A 19,982-nucleotide genomic window follows, 5' to 3' on the forward strand; every position below is an offset into this window, starting at 1 on the left:
GAGCACCTTTATGGCATTTCAGGGGCCAGAAGGTGGAGTTTCACTCATTTCCTTTAACTGCTTACATATTTGTCTCCTCTAGACCATATGCTAGCTAGTCCTTTTTATTTCTAGGGTTTAACATATATGGCAGATGGTATATAAATATTTGCCTACATGTTTGGTTTTTACCATGTAGTTTAAAGAAGAATATACAGTTTAACCCTCATTTAGGACGCTTTTGGACTCCCCTTCCCACCAGTTTTTATCAGCTCAGCCATAAACTTGAGAATGATAAAGGAAACATGATGAGAGAGGCAAATCCATTTTAATAGAGGTTCACAGTGTATCCTGAAGCCATCATGCTGTATGAAAAAGGGCCTTGCTTTGGATTTAGAAGGCTTGCCTCAAGCTGCGACCCCACTGCTAGGCCTCGTGAAGGTGTTGGAGGCAAGTTCTCTATGCTGCCTGGATTGCAGTGTCTCAGCTGTCATATATGGGTAACATTAACAAATTCCTCTTTCAGGATTTTTATGAGTGGCAAATGAGCTAATGCCCAGGAGAGTTCTTTGTAAGTAAAAAGATACTCTGTAAGTGCTATTTTTGTAAAAGTAATTGGATTATCCATTTCATTACTGACTTCTAAAGTAGATTAGATCAGAGTGTCATAAAATTCATATTTAGGCAGTGGCATATGATGGCAACAAGTTGGGAGAGGACACAGATCACTAGAAAATGGTTGTTTTCCAGAAATATATAGGAAATTAATGTCTTTTGACTTTGTTCGCTTATCTCTCCCAGATGAATTTAATCGTTCTCTCAGAGTCCAAGAGTAGTCTGCTACTTTAAGATGTAATAATCAAGTCTGCCTACTATTTACCCCACTGTTGCACATCTCTGAAAGAATAACATGTATTTATTTCTTTTTTATTAGATATGTTAAATCAGTCTGATACATCTTCCTCACAGTAATTACTCATTTCGTTTTACTTCTAGGGTAAAAATCATGGTAAGAAACTTCGAAATTACTATGCAGCAAATAGCTGTCCTCCTCCTGCCAGAATGAGCAATGCAGTGGAACCTGTGGCTGCTCCAGCTGTTTCAGTCCCTCCGCAGGTAAGACTGGCGTGTCAGGGTGGGAGCTGTCCTGTGCACAGGTGGTCATGGATGATGTTTGTCATCTGTGTGTCCATCAAGGTACAGCTGAGTCAGCACCCTTAAAATGCCCTTCTTGGTGCTTTTAGCTCATTGATAACTGGATTTAATGCAAAAATTCATGAATCTGAAGACTTCTCATTGGATTTTGTTATGGTTCATGAAATGATGAAACAAAATTATTTCATTAGGCTTTCTGTATGCATAGTTGAAAATTCTGGGTTAAATGGTCCTGAATGTCTACATAAAGCCCTGAATGGAAAGAAAGATTTTTGAACATTTATCTCGATTGTGATCAATCCTACTGACTTTATTTTTTTTAAGATTTTTTTTTTTTGATGTGGACCATTTTTTAAAGTCTTTATTGAACTCGTTGCAATATTGCTTCTGTTTTATGAATTTTTTTGGCTATGAGGCATATGGGGTCTTAGCTTCCCAACCAGGGATCAAGCCTGTGCTTCCTATTAACCACTGGACCACCAGAAAAGTTCCCCCATTGACTTTATATATTGCCTTCCCGCAAGATCAGTTTCTTGAAGCTGCCTCTTTCTTACTTCTGTACAGAGAGCCTGTATACACTCTTCCTGGACTTTGGTATCATGGCCCACACTTGAGAGCCAAGTTCCATAGGTGTTTGAGGCAAGATATTCCTGCACATTAATACTTTCTGCAATGTGGATTCTAATCTGTCTTTGAAGTATTATTTTTTTAATAGGTCATAAATGTGTGTGCTCAGTGATCAGTCTCTCAGTTGTGTCTGACTCTTTGAGACCGCATGGATTATAGCCCGCCAGGCCCCTCTGTCTGTGGCATTTTCCAGGCAAGAGTAGTACTGGAGTGGGTTGCCATTTCCTTCTCCAGGGGATCTTCCCAACCCAGGGATTGAACCCATATCTCCTGGATTGGCAGGCAGGTTCTTTACCACTGAGCCATCAGGGAAGCCCCTTAGGTCATAAATAATAATAACTAATAATCACATTGATCTCTTACTATGCCAGGTACTCTGCTAAGCACTTTTTAGACATTACTTCATTCAGCCCTGGGACGAGGGTGAGATGAGGGATGTACTTTACTTAGGCACAGAATTTAAGAGGGAGCTAAAATACTCAGTGATCAAGATAAATAATGTGATATTTTTAAAATGCACAATTTAATGTGAAAAAGTCAGTGGTGAACAAAATGGCAAAAACTTAAAGATAGGATAAGTGTTATTGATTTTCCTTTTGCCTTAGGCTGCAATATGGTTTGGCATGACACTGTTGCTGATCCTGTCTTTATTTAAAATTTTGATATTTTGTTTCTCATTGATTTTTTTTGGCTGTGTGGCAGTTTTTTTGATTTGTGAAAATATTCCACTAAGTATTTTTTCATCCTGATTGCTAAGTTTGATGCTTCTTTATATTGGGTGCCCATGGCTCCTTCCTTGCCTCTTTCTTGGCCTGGGTCCTAACTTCATTTAATGCTTGCAACAACTCAGAGGTATTGACTTTTTTCTCAAAGTGTAATCCATGGGCCAGCAGCATCGGTCTCACTTGGAAGTTTACTATAAGCCCAGGTAAGACAAATAACTTGGAGAAGGCAATGGCACCCCACTCCAGTACTCTTGCCTGGAAAATCCCGTGGATGGAGGAGCCTGGTAGGCTGCGGTCCATGGGGTCGCTGAGTCGGGTACGACTGAGCGACTTCACTTTCCCTTTTCACTTTCCTGCATTGGAGAGGGAAATGGCAACCCACTCCAGTGTTCTTGCCTGGAGAATCCCAGGGATGGGGGAGCCTGATGGGCTGCTGTCCATGGGGTCGCACAGAGTCGGACACGACTGAAGCGACTTAGCAGCAGCAGCAGCAGCAGCAGCAAGCCAAATAACTTGTCTGTGGTGTTACAAATTTTGTAAAGTGGGGCAATGATTTTTCTTGACCTTGCACCTCTACTCCTAAACACCATGGTATAATTTTACTTTTCTGATTGTCAGTCCTTATGATGTGGATAGCAGTATCCACTGTTCTTCTATCCTCCTGAATTTGTGGGGTAAATGAGATATGTTAAAAACAGAATCAGAGGACAGCAGAATATGCAGAGAGATCTTCAGGCTGAGGAGTTTTCCCAGTGCCAGTTCTTGAAGGCTGCTCTAGAATTGGATGGCTCCTTCCTGTTAGAGACTGTTTTCAGCTGGTTCCACCCTCCTGGGCAAACAACCATGGGCTTCTTTCATAGCACAAAGCTTTATGATTTTTGAACACAGTTATCCTGTCCCCAGAAAATCTTCTCTTCCAGGTGAAACAATGCTGTTTGCTTCAGCTGGTCCTGATATGATACACTTTACAGATTCTTTATTGTATATTTAATTCTTTAGCCAAAATCTAGTTTGGTGTGTTTTGTTAACCAAGCAGTAGTTAATTGAGTGTGTACTATTTTCCAGGGACCGTGTTAGGTTTCCCTTAACACACTGTTTCCCAACCTGAATACAGTTGTCTGCACCTGCTGGTTATTTCCCCCGAATTATACTGTATCTGTGGGTTTCCCTGATGACTCAGATGGTAAAAAATCTGCCTGCAATGCAGGAGACCAGGGTTTGATCCCTGGGTCAGGAAGATCCCCTGGAGAATTCCATCAACAGAGGAGCCTGGCAAACTACAGTCCATGGAATCCCAAAGAATTGGACACAACTGAGCAACACACACGCATGCACACACACAAACACACAACTGGGCAACACACACACACGTGTTAGCTGCTCAGTCGTGTCTGACTATTTGCAACCCCATGGCCCGCCAGGCTCCTCTGTCCATAAAATTCTCCAGGCAAGAATACTGGAGTGGGTTGCTAGTTCCTGCTCCTACACATACTATATCTGTAGCTAATTTATAGACTCTGAGGATAGAGGTTTAGTTTTTAATACATATCTGTGTGTCACTTTTGCATTAGGTTGCAAGCCCTATAAATAGTAGGCATTTAGTACGTGCTTGTTAATGGATTCTGGGAAGACTTTTTCTCTCTCGTAATGTGAGTTTAGACCTTACCTGTGCTGCCCTAAATCCTTGCTGGGTTTTTAAACTTCTTTTCTGAAATTTCTTCAGTGAAAATGGCAATGAGGTATTCATCAGCTCAATACACAGGTGATTGTAATGCAAAAGTACAATTAAGTGTCTCTCAGCCTTTTTTTCCTCTTTCTTTCTGAAACGAACCATTTCCTGTCCTTATAAAGCTGTGCTCATGGTCATGCCATAACGGGTTATTTTTCAGCTCTTAGAAGGAAGGAACTTTGAGAAGAAGAGAACAGAGTCCACACTTTAAAGCCTTGTTTGTTGTGTCTTTGCTGCCAGGTGGGCTCCTTTAAGCCAGGAGGCAGAGTGATCCTGGCCACTGAAAACGATTACTGTAAGCTCTGCGACGCCTCCTTCAGCTCTCCGGCTGTGGCCCAGGCTCACTATCAAGGCAAGAATCATGCCAAGAGGCTGCGGCTGGCGGAAGCTCAGAGTAACTCATTCTCGTAGGTATTGCCGTTTTCTCTTAGGCCAGAGTGTTATGTGAGACTCACTGTCTCCAGAGAAAAACAGTTGAAAGGGAGCCTTGTTTAGAAGTCTCACTCTTTTAAAATGTCTCTTCTCCAGAGACTCCTCAGAGGTCGGTCAACGGCGGACCCGGAAAGAAGGGAATGAATATAAGATGATGCCTAATAGGAGAAATATGTATGCAGTACAGAATAATTCAGGTATTCTGTGGCTTTTCACATGCCTTGGCTATGTTTTGCAAATGGTGTCCATTATTTTTATTTCCTTTAATGGTAATAGATAGCCCTGAGAATTTGGGATTAGGTTTCGTTTTGTGAAATTGGTCTAGTGGCTTTTCAAGTTGGTGTTTATTTCGGGTCTTACTTATTTATTTCCCATTTAATATTATTTATTTTGATTTTATTTAATTTTTTTTTACATCAAGAATATGACTTTATTTCAAAGGACCAAGAATAAGAAATGAGTTAAATGGAAAGGTGATAGATACATCCTTGGGTCCTAAGACCCAAAATGCAACTTTTAAAAAAGTTGAAGTATATTTGATTTACAAGAATTGCACATAACCGAGTCTATGTTTCAAAGTGTCTTATCTTAGTGCCTTTATGTTACTTATGGTATTTGCCAGCTGAGACGTTTAAATGTAGTATAAAAATGAAATATTTGGTTTCAAGCTGCACCACATTAAATCCTCAGTTATTAGGGAAAATAAAAACGATAGCAGTGGTGTTTAACCAGGGGAGTGACTCAGATTATCGGGGGAATTTTTATAAAATACACATAGTTGAACCATGACTTAGAGATTTTCAATCAGTAAATTTAGAGTGGGACTCAGACATGTATGTGTGTTGCAAATGCTTCCTCGGTGATTGATACATACTTTTAGTTCAGAATTACTAGTTGATAGGAATATTTTCTGCATTTTCTGATCATTTTCAGTAGGGAGAGTAGTCCTTCATCCTTTCCCTACCCCAGCCTCCAGTGCACACACATATGAGCAGAGGTCACCCATGTGAACAGTAAAACAAACAGCAACAAACTGATTGGAAAGGCAAAAGAAGCATAGAAAAAAGGGACATATAGAACACAATGTAATAAGTCTCATGAAAGTCTGAAACATTTATCATTGTTGCAATAAATGTAAACTTAAAGTCCCAGTGAAAAGAAAATTGTAAGATTAGATAGAAAATATTCAGTTGAAATGAAGGAAGCTAAGCTGGCTGTCTTAGCATAGATTTAAAAAAAAACAACGAAAACCTTTAGGACAGAAGGCCATTTAGATTTATGTTCTTGGATCAGAGTACAAGTAAATGAGATGTCAATAATATTAAAAATGCAGAATTTTTATGTGTTTGGAAGTTTTAAAACATTTCTAGTAATGCGATTCATGGGGTCGCAAAGAGTCGGACATGACTGAGCAACTGAACTGAAGTAACTCTCTCGCCAAAGAAAAAATCATACTGGTGATTGAACACTCTTAGAATCAAATTGTAATAAAAATGTATCAAAATCTGTAGCATGTAGTCAAAGTAACATTTTGAGAAAAGCCTTCAGTTCAATTCAGTAGACTCTTTGTGACCCCATGAATCTCAGCACTCCAGGCCTCCCTGTCCATCACCAACTCCCGGAGTTCACTCAGACTTAAATCCATCGAGTCGGTGATGACATCCAGCATCTCATCCTCTGTCCCCTTTTCCTCCTGCCCCCAATCCCTCCCAGTATCAGAGTCTTTTCCAATGAGTCAGCTCTTCGCATGAGGTGGCCAAAGTCCTGGAGTTTCAGCTTTAGCATCATTCCTTCCAAAGAACACCCAGGGCTGATCTTTAGGATGGACTGGTTGGATCTCCTTGCAGTCCAACGGACTCTCAAGAGTCTTCTCCAACACCACAGTGCAAAAGCACCAAGTCTTCAACTCTCAGCTTTCTTCACAGTCCAACTCTCAGCCTTAAATGTTTATTATTATAGTAGGAAAGCAGAAAAGTATTGAGCTAATGGTCCCACTTAAGTCAGTTATATAAAAAAAGAAAAGAAAATTATCAATAATTCCACCAACATTTTTGTGTGTATTACTTCTGTAAAATGGAAATGTGATCATATTTTGTGATATTCTTATTCAGTGTAATGGCATATTATAATCAAATATTGTAATTACAGAATTTTCTATAGCATTGTTTTTAGTGACTGTTTAGTCTTTCATTACATTCATTGCTATGATTTTTTTGAGTTGTATGTTTGGATCTTTCCTTTATCCTTACCCTCCCAAAACAACTTTTATAAACTCTAGTTAAATAAATGTCCTCATTGATAAATCTCTATGCAAAAATTATCAACATTTTCTTAGTGAAATTCTTAGAAGTGGAATTTTTGGATGAAAATATTAGCATAATGATATAACTTTTGACATAATGCTTAGAAATGAAAGTGTTTCTAAAATTATATTCACTTTTTAGAGACATTGCCATTTAGAGTTTGGGTTTGGCTCTACAGTAACATTTCTGGCAATAGTTGGAGGAGTCATTTTAGCTTTTTAGACTGAACCTGTATAAAATTGTAATTAAAAAAAACCCGTTAACTTCCCATTTTTTTTCAAACTAGGAATCTGTGAATTTTATACTTGGAGGTTAGAATCACAGATGACAGTGATAATTGGTCAGACCGTCATTCGCTTAGTGGGTGTCTTGAAGGGAATATGTTGCTCTTTCTCTGTTTCAGCAGGTCCTTACTTCGGTCCCCGCTCTCGGCAGAGAATCCCCCGCGACCTGGCCATGTGTGTGACTCCAAGCGGCCAGTTTTATTGCTCCATGTGTAACGTCGGGGCTGGCGAAGAGGTGGAATTCCGGCAGCATTTAGAGAGCAAGCAGCATAAAAGCAAGGTGTCTGAACAGCGATACAGGAATGAGATGGAGAACCTGGGCTACGTATAGTGATTGTCATATTCAGATAGAGCAGCTTGTCCTGCCTGTTGCTCGCCTTCTGTCAACATGCCCTGCTTTGTGGTTCTTTCGACATGAGTACATTCCCCTGCTTAATGTTAATACACGTAACCTGCAGTGGTACCATAAGGTGTCAGAATTGGGGAAGGAAGAGAATGTGCTTAAGTCATGATGCTTTTTCCGGTCAGTTGTGTTGAGCTGCTTAAAGCCTGTGACCTACCTACCCCATGAGACATACCTTTTTATCTTAACCAAGTTCTGGTCAACTAGTAGCCTGACCACTTAGAGCTTTAACTATTTAAAAACTTCATATTCTTTTACAGTGTTAGTGTTATGTATTGTTAAATAATTTCATCGAGTTTTTGCTTCAGATCATAGTAAAAGCAGGTAAGCAAAGATTTTAGTTTCCCAAGGTTTCTTTGGAATTACCTTCTCAACTCAATGAATTGTCAGTAGGATATACTATGTAAACTGCATTAGAATCTTGCCTAGAACAGTGTTTTCTGTTTATCATGTCCCTTCCTTATTGAAATGCAGGTTTTCTTGCACATTCAGACACTTCTAATGTGTTTGTGTACTTCAGATAGTGAAACTTGATTTTCAGTTGTGAATTTCGCACATTTAAATTCACCTTCTTTTCCTCCTCTTTTTTTCTCCTCCAGTTGAATTAGCTTATCCAGTTAGCTCATTTTCATGCCCCAGAATGGTGGTGTAGGTTTTCCAAGCCCCATGTTTGAATATTCAATAAGTTTAGGATAGATGTGATTTTTTTTAATGTATTTTTTTCAGCTGGTGTTGGGAAATGAAATGTGTTTGATTTTTCAGCTTAGAGTTACTTCGTGATAATAACATGCACTTATGTGATGGTCTCAACCGTAAGTTCAGAACCGTTGATGTTTTTTTTTGATAGACTTTTTAGATAAACAGATCCTTACATTTTACTTACATTCTTCTTTGTCTTGCTAATTTGTAGACTGTCCTGAAAAATATCACTACTTTACTATTTCCAAGAAAGAAAAGAATTTTTTTAAAACAGTTAATCAAATTTTAGTATCATTTCCAATAGAAAAATACCTGAACTTTGGCATTATTCTTTATAATTCAGCTTCCTTGAGGATATAGATTAATAAAAATATAGATTACTGTCATATCTGATAGTTAGAACAGTATTATTATTTTTGCTTTTTATTTTTAAAATGAGAAGCTCTAGTGTTTTGTCTAGATTAACCAATGGAGGATTCTATGAAATTTCACTAACTGTATTTTACTTATTTACTATATTTACATGGATAAGATGGGTGCTCATCCATACTCCTTTTGAAAGGCCATGTTCATAGAAGTTTATATTGAGCAATATCTTTGCACTATGGTAAATTCACTTTTGATTGCTTATATTACTAATTAAAAATAAAACTCCTATTTTTCCTTAAAAATTCTATAGGCAAAAAGATAAGGAGAAGGAAAATTATAATCATCATTCCATTCCTTGTACTTCTGAACAATTTTTGAATTATCTAGACCCATATTTAAAATTAAGTTTTGTGATACTGGTACACTGGTACACTCTCTGGTACACTCTCAAGTTACCCTTCTGTTGAAGTCATGGTTTTTTGAAAAGTAGAATTACTTAGTAATTTTATTTTATCCCAGAAACAGAAGCATGAAATAATGTTCTGTTGAAGTTCTATCTAGACCTGTGAATCAGTATAATAACACTTTTTGCAGTAAGCTATAAAGTATAATTGATTATTTTAGGGCAATTTAGAGCTTCTCTTATTGATTAGTAGGTTACTCATTTTGCTGCTAAGTGTAACTTTTTGGTAGATTTTAATATGACAGTGCTGGCCACGTGGTCCTACAATTATTTAAAAATTCTTTTTTCCCCTCTCTGTATGTGACTACATATATGTATACACATGTATATGTATATATATGTAGTTATATACACACACACACATATATAAACCTATGTATATATAGTTTTATGTGATACCATAGAGAAGATTTCATTGAATCCTTAGATAACAGTAAAAGATTATGGATAAGAATTTACATTTTATACAAGTGGCATTCATCCACTTTCAGTTTTTTCTTTGCAGATAAAATTAATGGAAGGATCTTCTCTACTCTGCCCACTTAAGAGTTTCATTTTATATATGTAATAGCAGTGGACTTAAGGCCTTGGTGTTTTTCCTGGCCTTGCATATTCAGGTTTCTAGTCTCTCAGTGCCCTTAACAGATGTTATGAATGCATAAATGCATTTTCTTTTAAAGAAAAAAGTTAGATTTATAGTGTTGTTTCTTACTTGTTCTATTTCTTTGCACTAAAAAAGACTGATGTTTGCTTTATATAACACCTTAGAAACCATATTGCCTACAATAGCTGGGTTTGCTCCTTACTTTCCAAACTCTAGGCAGTTGATAAATAACTTCCGTGATTATAAAGGTTACATACACATCCAAAAAACGAATCACAAATCTCTATGACAGTGGGTTGTGTTTTTGGCCTGTTACCTTGCAGTATTCTCCTGTGTTCCATAGGTGAAGCAAACGGTGAGAGAGGTGTCAGAAAGGAAATGCCTAGGTGAATCCACCTCTGCATGGTACAGTTTCTCATACTCATGCGTTCCTTATGGACAGTGTTGTTTTTTTCCTGTCAAAGAATGCTGTTGTTAGTACTGCACTCAGTGATATGTGATCTCTGTCAGTTTCATTTAGTAAAATCAGGTCCTGCTCTGTAATATCCTTTAGAATATGCACCTGTGCTCCCCAGGAATCACATTAATACCTTTTTATGTACTGTATACAAGGATGGACAGGGGCCTAACCAATGGAAAACCTTTAGTCAAATAAGTAGATTCTTGTTCTAGATCTGCAAGAAGAACGCAGAGCATCAAAGTCTCTTCTCTGTGAATATCTTCATGTAAGTTGTCATTCAGAAATCAGTGTTGAAGATAACAATTAGAAACTCTTCTAAAATATTGAGGGCAAGAAGATGTAAAGGAAAAATTTTGGTGTTCCAATTAAAAGATTAGATTGCTTATGTCTTGGAAGTGTTTTTTCAAAAATACTCAGCTACAGAGCTGAGTGTGCCATGTAATCCTTTCAAATCCACATTGAACAGGAAATGTTTTGGTTTTGTCTTTGTATGTCATGTATCACAACTTGTAAATATGTGCATGTTGTTTATGACGTGTGTCTATTTGTCTCTTTTTGCACTGAAATCTGCAAGGCGAATAATTGTCCTATACCATTTGCAAAAACTTCCTCCAACTCTTCCTCACTGTTGCCCCTTTTCCTTAGTTGATAAACTTAGAAAACCATTTAGAATTTTTTGAAACCCTGAGATTGAATGAAAAATCATGGCTGTCTGAGATCATCTCCATGTCCCTCTAACTTAAACAGCTGAAAGGAAAGCATGAGATCTTCCACCTTATTTTATAGAGCTGTTCTCCAATACTGGTGTGCTTGCTTGTATCTACACTTTGAACTAGGATTAAAGATTTATATATATATATATACACATGTATGTGTATATACATGTATATTATATATCTGATTAAATCTTCATTTGTAGATAGACTCGAGGGATTAATGGTGGTTTTAATGATTCCCTCACTCCTGAATCAGCGGAGACTATGAACAACGACAGTTGGAGGACTGTTCAGTGACCCGTGTAAAACGAGTCTCGCTTGTGTCAGGGGAGACATGTAACTGTTCTGCGTAATACCCTCTACAGAGAGGCCTAGGAGTGATGGATTTGGAACCTAACCTGTTTTGTTTCCTCAGTGTCAGAACACAGGCTGGAAGGACCTTTTAAAAACTTGGTGGGGCATATATGAAAGACAACAGAGCTGCTTTAGAAGTAGAGAAATGTTTTGTCAGTATAGGTAAAAGTTTAATGCAAGCTTTTGAACAGATACTTTAAAAAGATTCTATCTTGCTGGCTTTTCTTTTTTCAACCAGCCAGATCACCATTTAGAAGTTTCATGCATCATAAAGAATGTCTTGTTGCTTTAATTTTTTTGGTGGTGGACCCCTGTCATTGTGAGCTATCACTATCAGTCTTACTGAATGGACAAATAGCTGTGTAAATAGCTTCTCATACGACATTTCTACTGATAGCTGTTTGACTTTGTCTTCCCACTATGAATGGGAGGATCATTTATCAACTCCTCTTCTGGGTAGCTACCAAAAAAATACTGGCTTATGGTCCCATGTGACCCTGTCTTTGTTAAGCCCAGATTATGAGTGCCTTTAGCAAGTTTTAGCATTTCACAGAAAGAAGAGATGATATAATTATTGCCATTAGTCACAATGCATAAAATAGGAGCTTGGAGTAACAAAGCTTTGTGTGAATTCTATGTTCTACATCTTTTTTTTTTTATTCATGCAATCGCAATTTGATATTGAGTAAAACTATATGATAATTGATCAGGAACCATACATCCTGAAAATGAATCCAGTTGTACAAGGCTGGCAATGGTCATTGATTTTTTTTTTTCCACTTTGATCTGCATTGCATTTATATTTAGTGATCGATAGTGTGGTGGATTGGGAAGAGCTTGATATTGATGTTTGGAAAAACTTTATTCCAGTGTCATTTTCAAATACTGTCTTATCTAATACTGTAGAGAGGATAGAATTATGTATTTGCACATGAAGTGTGTGAAGACTGTCATGCATAATACTTATTCATTGTGCTGTTATGATTCATCTCTACATTTAAAACAGGTACCTTTACAAATCAGGTTCAAGATGTTTTCAAGTAAAATTTTCCTTACTATAATGAATTAAAAATTCTAAATTGCCTGTACTCTTTGAGTCTCTAAAATGCACTGCTAAATTAATTTTACTGCAGAAATGCTAACATTTTTCTTGACTGTTTATTAGAAATTTTAAATGTACCTTAAAGTTGATGAATTTTACAGTATATTAGCACTAGATTCTACTATTAACATTTTCCAGTACTTATATTACCATATATTTGTCTTTATATTACCATATATTTGTCTGTCCCTCTGTTTATCCGTTGAACAATGGAATTTTAAAAAAATATACATTTTAGTGTAAATTTCAGATACTTCCCTGAACAATTCAGCATAGGCATAATTAATTATAGTTTAATATCTGTTTACATATTAACAACTTTTAACAAGCAGTGTATGAAGTTGATAACCTGAGCCAGTTAACATATGTATTTTTCTCCTGTGGACTTTAGCCTTCTTGTTTCTGTTTTTGTATATGCTTAGAGTGAGGGAAGACAATTCCTTTTTAAACTGAAGTTTTTTGGTGTTGGTCATTTTAATGCTTAATTGTCATACATTTTAAAGCTTCACGATAAGAATTTTTTCTTTATCCCTCTTTTTTGACGTATGTTTGCTCAACTATGCAGCTTCTTTAGAAAACTGTAAATTACTGATTGGGGTTTATTAAATCAGCTTATACCTCATTTCAATCTACTGCTGCTCTTTTCTCCATGGTATCATTTCTCCCTTTACTGCTTTCACCTGTTCTACCAGAGAATCGAGAGGCATAAAGGGTCAATCCCACAGACGATTAGCTGCTTAAAACAACTCTAGAAGAACAGATGGAGTCGTTTAGAAAGTTGAAACCATTAGTTTATCTAAAGCCTTTGAATTCCCTGAGAATTGTAACTGCCCATGCTTTCTCTTAGCCATAATTAGCAGGATTAAAAATGATTGTACTGTACAATGAGTTGTTGAAATTATAAGCCTTAGTAACCATCTTTAGCTTTACTCTAGTACTGTTTAGGAAAAAGTTATTGACATATGCCTTTATTTTTATGCCAATTATTTTGTGGACAAAATCAGAAGAATTTAAGTGACTTGTTGCAGATTATGAAGATTCAGTGGGTAAGTCAGAACTGAAATTTTGATATCCTGGATTCATATTCTTGTGCTCTTTGATAAAATTCATGGCTTTCAAAATAAACACTCCCTTTAGGGCACTTAAAATGAAACTATGTATTTTTACTAATTAGACTTTCATTTTTTTGGACATTTTACTATTCTTTGAACTTAAAAGATTTTTCCGTGGTCATAGTTTCTCATTAAGTCAATGCAACTGCTAAAAATCTCACTTTGCTGTTAAATACTAATAACACAGGTTTTATCAGATTTCCTTTCACATTTACATAACGTTCATGATTCACTCATAACTCTTTCTGTGTAAGTGCTTAAGTGACCCCCTCACTAGTGAAAATAAATGTTCTATATCACTGATTATATGTATATTCTCTACATGATATATTTTTTTAAGGAAAAGAAACCCCACGTGTCCGGGTGAACAATATTATCCTAGTGCAAAGCACATATAAAGCGGTTTGTTCTATTCTGAAAATCTGGCATTTACAGGAACAAAACTTTTAGAGTGGCTGGTCATTGTTTTACCTTCTTTTGGTACTTGAGCATCTTCCTGTGGTTTTGTAAATGTGTGTCATTTTGTAAGAATTTCATGTTGATTCTGTGTTAATTGGTGTCCACCTTGTGATATCCTCAGCTGACTGTAATAATTTAGTCTGGGTATGGGGTGTCTGCTTTGAAATGCCTTACTAGTGTGTGGCAGACTCTACTCTAAAGCATTCCGTGTGTCTGCTAAGACAATAAGTTGCCTCTCTTGGATGTATGCTCTAGATCCAGAAGCAAAACTGATTTTGCTTTCACTGTTAATGTTGCATTTTAGCTCATTGTTTTAAATTAGAGAATAAAATCATGGAGCCAAGGGAAACTTTACAACCCTTCATTTAATGGCATGGCAAACTTTAAAAATTGCTTTTACTGTTTCCCTAGAACGATGTTTCTGATAAAGGATATAGCTAAAAAATGCCTGCCAGAACTGTATGAAATTGCATTTGTTTCCTACAGTTTCCCCTAAATGTCATACAGGGATTTAACATCTGTGTATGCTGTTGGGGCTTTGTGCCAGTCATCACTTTGGAAATCTGTGTTCTGAGGCTACATAAATGACAAAAATGTCTTGGGATTTAAGCCAATCAACTGTGAACTGTGAAACTGAAATTGCTCTTTTGGTTTTATTTTCTTAAGCATATTGAATAGAGAATCCTGAAAGTTATTTAAAATTTACACTGCTTCTGTTGATGGCTCATTTTGGCTGTGTATCCTCATTTATGTACTGATTTCTGATAAAGGCTTGACGTTATTATAGCAGTCATTTTGTGTTCAATTTAATAAAAGAGTTTCTGAGTCTTGTCTGCAAATCGTTTGGTTGTGAGTTGGGGATCAAAGACAGAAGGTGCGTTGTCAGCACTGAGGTGCTGAGGTGTTATTTTTGATGCAGATGGTTGATGGCTGAGGATTCACGTTTTATCCATCTGCATGTAATTTGCCACCTGCTTCTAGAACTCATGGGGCTTCCGCAGTGGCTCTGTGGTAGAGGGTATGCCTCCAATGCAAGAGACTTGCAGGAGATGCTGTTTGATCCCTGGGTTGGGAAGATTCCCTGGAGAAGGAAGTGTCAATCCACTCCAGTATTCTTGCCTGGGAAATCCCATGGACAGAGGAGTCTGGCGGGCGACAGTCTGTGGGGTCGCAAAGAGTCAGCAGACATGACCTAGCCACAGTCCACAGCTTTGCCCTTGAACTCAGAGTATATTGTCACCTACTTGGGTGTGCGGTAGAGTTGACCCTGGTGCCTACACTACCCCATTCTCCCATTGCTGGAGTTTGCCTCGCTCAGTTGGCACAAGTTCTCAATTTTATTGATAGATTTAATTTTTAGATTTAAGTTTAATCTTTCCTTCAAATTCTGAGAAAAGTTGCTTAGCAGGACTGTAACTGTTGCTTCTGGAAGTAAACACATAGTAAGAGGCAAATATGCCCAATAATCTTTTGGTGTTCATATATAAAATACTTTTGCAAATATAATCAGCTTATATAAACAATGTATTATAGGGGTATGGTCATTGAAGCACTCTGGTTGACAGGATGCAATGTGCTTTTCAGTTTAAATACTCATTTTAAAAAGGTTAGAGCCCTGGGAGATGCTGCTGGGCTTTGTTTAATCGGGATGCAAGACACATACACTTACTGTCGTGGGAAAAATTCTTGTGTCTGCACAAAAAAATGTTTCTGAATGAAGAGAACAGATATCATTGAATCTATCTGTGTTGTAAAATACTCAAGGCATCAGCACATTTTATGAAATCATCTCCAAGAGATTTTTAGCTTAAAGTCATGATAATGAACATAAAAATAGTTTTAAACCACTTGAGCTTGTTAGATTTTCTTTCTTCAGGCATTTCTAAGGCTTATTTGTTTGCTGAAAATCTATTCAAGGTCAAGCACTGGGTGTTACCTTTTCAAATTGCCTGTATGGAAAAGACTGACACTAAACGTTCCCAGTCTATTATGAATTGATATGAGTGTTAAGATCAGAAATAGATCTTTTATGATAAGTTTTAAGATTTTTATCATCTGAGGTGAGGATGAACCCACTGAGTTTTGTTCCTCTTGTGAGATATTCATAAACTGTTGAAAATTGGGAACTGTAAAAAAGATAAAGGCAAGTAACTATTTTGAAGTATAAATACTATTTAACAGAGATATGATTATGAGTTCTTCCCCTCTACAAGGAAAAAATTTACCTAAAAATACACTCTATCGTGTGTGTGTGTGAGAGAGAAAGAGAGAGATGTGTATTAAGGAGGAGTAGATGGAAATATGTTTTAAGATGATCAAATACTTGTAATGAAGTATGTCCAAAGGAACAGATGGAAATTTGCCACTGGAAGAAATATGCTCCTCCACGGGCAGTCTATAACTTCTGCTTGGCACTTTGGATAAGTCTTTAAGTACATAATTAGAGTTTCAAATGTGTTTTGGCTGGCAGCCATCCCTCCAGACAGGAAAAAGATGTCTTTCATATTAGCTTCAGTTTTTAATCTTTGCTGATGCCGGAGGCTGTTGTCTATCCCTGTTTTCTAGAAATAGCTTACTAGGTTATGGACTTTGACCAAAGGTATCTAGTGCCACCCTGTGGACTCTCTAAATCTTACAGTGAGCCGTTTGAATGTGGTTGGTACACTATCTTTGAAGAAGGATCTTTTGCTTAAAAACCACCTAGTGGTGGGAAGGAGTTTTCATCTGTACATAAAGTAAAGGCAGGTATGTCTTTGGGAGATACTGAGTGTGTTCTTTTACAGCTCTAGCTGCCAAAGTGCAGAGTGAGGAAGGTGGCAGATCTGCATTCAGGATATATATGTTTGTATGTATTTGCACATGTGAAAAGTGAAAGTGTTAGTCACTTAGTTGTGTCTGACTCTTTGTGACCCCATGGAGCCTGCCAGGCTCCTCTGTCCATGGGATTCTCTAGGCAAGAATGCTGGAGTGATTTGCCATACCTCCTCCAGGAAATCTTCCCAACCCAGGGACTGAAGCTGGGTCCCCTGCATTGCAGGCAGATTCTTTACCATCTGAACCACCAGGGAAGCCCCTGTATGCATATATGTGTATGAATTTATGATGTTTTTAAAAATGTCTATTTTGCTTTAAAGAATCCATCATTCACACATTTTTGGGTTTGGGAAAAACAAGCATGGAAACTGTTAAAATGATAGTCAACAAAAGTCTAGAAGGAAAGGACTAGAAAAACCTCATTAAAGACGATTGTTGAAAAATTTAAAAAATTAGGTACAGGGGCAAATGTTACCAGATGTGTAAATCATGCTGACAATATACAAACTAAACTACATGGTACTAAGCAAACGTAATTTGCTTTGGAGAACATATTGTTTTCTCCCTCAATAAACTAGCAGTACAGAGACATACTTTAAAGTCTTTTATCAAATATTTTGCATCCTTAGAATAAGTGCATGCTAAGATAACTAGCCAGTTCTGTCACCTGCGTGCTCTTGGGCATACTACCTAACCTCTCTAAAATTTAGCTACTCAGAGTTGGGGTATTAGGTGTGAATTCCAGTTATTTAGTTTCATCCCTCTTGGTCATATGGATAATTTAGAGAATTGATCATTGAAAAACCGGTTTTAAAAAAAGGAAAAGCAGTTGAGTTTTTTAATAGGTAAGTCCTTATCTCACCCCTAAACTCATGCTCCCCTGTTTCTTCCCCAGAGGTGATCGCAGTTACCAATTTCTTAGATATTTTTTCCTAGAGATATGCTATGTAGTATGAATGGTGGCATTCCATACACTTTTTCCAGTGGCCCATTTGCCTTGGCAGTCATTCTAGACCAGCACGTGTGGATCTCATTCTTTTTGACTATGTGCTATTCCCTTGTATAATTTCCAAAGTTTCTTGTTTTTTGTTTGGTCTTCCATTGATGGACATTCCTGGTAGCTCAGACGGTAAAGAATACTTCTACGGTGCAGAAGACCTGGAGAAGGGAATGGCAACCCACTCAAGTATTCTTGCCTGGAGAATCCCATTGACAGTGGAGCTTGGAGGCTATAGTCCATGGGGTTGCAAAGAGTTGGACATGACTGAGCAACTAACACTTTGACTTTTCACTTGTTGATGAAGATATATATATATATAAAATTGTGATTTGTTTAAACTAAAAGAACTTTAAAATTGTAGTAAAATATACATAACAAAGTGTATCATTTTAACCATTTTAAGGTCTATAATTCAGTGGCATCATTAAGTACATTCATATTCTTGTGCAATTATCATCACCCCAACTCCAGAACAGTTTTCATCTTCCCAAACTGAAACTCCTTAGCTCATTAAAAATATGCTCTTCCCTCTGAGCATGACAACCACCATTCTACTTTGTGAATTTGACTAGGTTCCACATGTAGGCAAAGTCATAGAGTATTTGTTTCCTGATGACTGTCTTATTTCATTTAGCATAATGTCCTCAATGTTTATCTATGTTGTAGTGTATGTCAGAATTTCTTTCCTTTATAGGCTGAATAGTATTTCATTGTATGTGTATACTACATTTTGTTTGTCATTTATCTATTGATGGACATTGGGTTGTTTCTAACTCTTGGCTATTGTGAATAATGCTGCTATGAACATGACTGTACAAAAATTAAAAACTTTAAAAATTATTTCACATATACAAAGTATAGCAGATTACCAAACAGACATACATATACTCATCAACCAGTTCACCAGCACTATCAAATCCTAGCATTTTGCTACATTTTATTCTGATATTTTAAAGTAAAGATTCAGCTGAAACCCACTGTACCTTTTCCCAATTTTAGTTTCATGCCTCCTCAGATAAATCCACATCTTGAATTTACTATTTCATGTACATAATTATATTAATACCACATGTATTCATAAATAATATATAGCATTGTTTATGATTTCAAAATCAATATAAATGGCATCATAATAGAAAGATATCTCTGTCATTTTCTTTTTTTCTCATCACTATTTGTGAGGTTTATCTATGATGATACATGAGAAAGTCCCTCAGTCATGTCCGATTCTTTGTGACCCCATGGACTATAGAGTCCATGCAATTCTCCAGGCCAGAATATTGGAGTGGGTAGCTGTTCCATTCTCTAGGGGATCTTCTCAACCCAGGGATCAAACCCAGGTCTCCCACATTGTGGATTCTTTACCAGCTGAGGTACCAGGGAATGATAATACAGTTCACTTCAGTTCAGTCACTCAGTCGTGTCCGACTCTTTGCAACCCCATGAATTGCAGCATGCCAGGCCTCCCTGTCCATCACCATCTCCTGGAGTTCACTCAGACTCAAGTCCATCGAGTCCGTGATGCCATCAAGCCATCTCATCCTCAGTCATCCCCTTCTCCTCCTGCCCCCAATCCCTCCCAGCATCAGAGTCTTTTCCAATGAGTCAACTCTTCGCATGAGGTGGCCAAAGTACTGGAGCTTCAGCTTTAGCATCATTCCTTCCAAAGAAATCCCAGGGTTGATCTTCAGAATGGACTGGTTGGATCTCCTTGCAGTCCAAGGGACTCTCAAGAGTCTTCTCCAACACCACAGTTCAAAAGCATCAATCAATGATAATACTTGTAGCTATAATTTATTCATGTTAAATAGTATATAGTGTCCCACTGTCTGAATTCATCCTTCTGTCGACGGATGGTTAGGTGGTTTTTCACCTGACTTACCACACAAGTAGACATAACACACATTTTCACTGTCAAATATTCCAGCCCTTTTGGAAGGGAAAATGCTCCTTAAAATCCCTATTTCCGCACCCCACTTTTTCCTTCCCAGAGGTAACTGGTACTGCTAACATACTGTGCATTCTTCCAAACCGATTTCTCTGTGTCTCTAAATATGTAGCTTTTATGTGTTGCTGGAGACATTTTTTAAGTCCTTTACTTTCGGTATTATAGTGCTTCTTATTTACGTATTCTTGTCTCTATTCCAGATTTGCTAAATTCTCTCAGGTGTTTCACTAGATATGAATTCATTC

The 19,982-nt window shown here is 37.3% G+C and overlaps 1 protein-coding gene across 1 annotated transcript in view; it reads left to right on the forward strand.

Moving 5' to 3' along the window:
- The window catches only part of ZMAT3 (zinc finger matrin-type 3), a 31,977-nt gene extending 24,412 nt beyond the window's left edge, over window positions 1–7,565 (forward strand). Inside the window, exons 3-6 of the mRNA XM_052649204.1 lie at window positions 976–1,095; window positions 4,456–4,622; window positions 4,744–4,844; window positions 7,354–7,565. Of these exons, the coding sequence (XP_052505164.1) occupies window positions 976–1,095; window positions 4,456–4,622; window positions 4,744–4,844; window positions 7,354–7,565 (600 nt within the window). The remainder of the gene's footprint in view (window positions 1–975; window positions 1,096–4,455; window positions 4,623–4,743; window positions 4,845–7,353) is intronic.
- Window positions 7,566–19,982: the final 12,417 nt, after the last annotated feature.

Source organism: Budorcas taxicolor, chromosome 1, assembly GCF_023091745.1.
Source record: "Budorcas taxicolor isolate Tak-1 chromosome 1, Takin1.1, whole genome shotgun sequence".
Lineage (NCBI taxonomy): Eukaryota > Metazoa > Chordata > Mammalia > Artiodactyla > Bovidae > Budorcas > Budorcas taxicolor.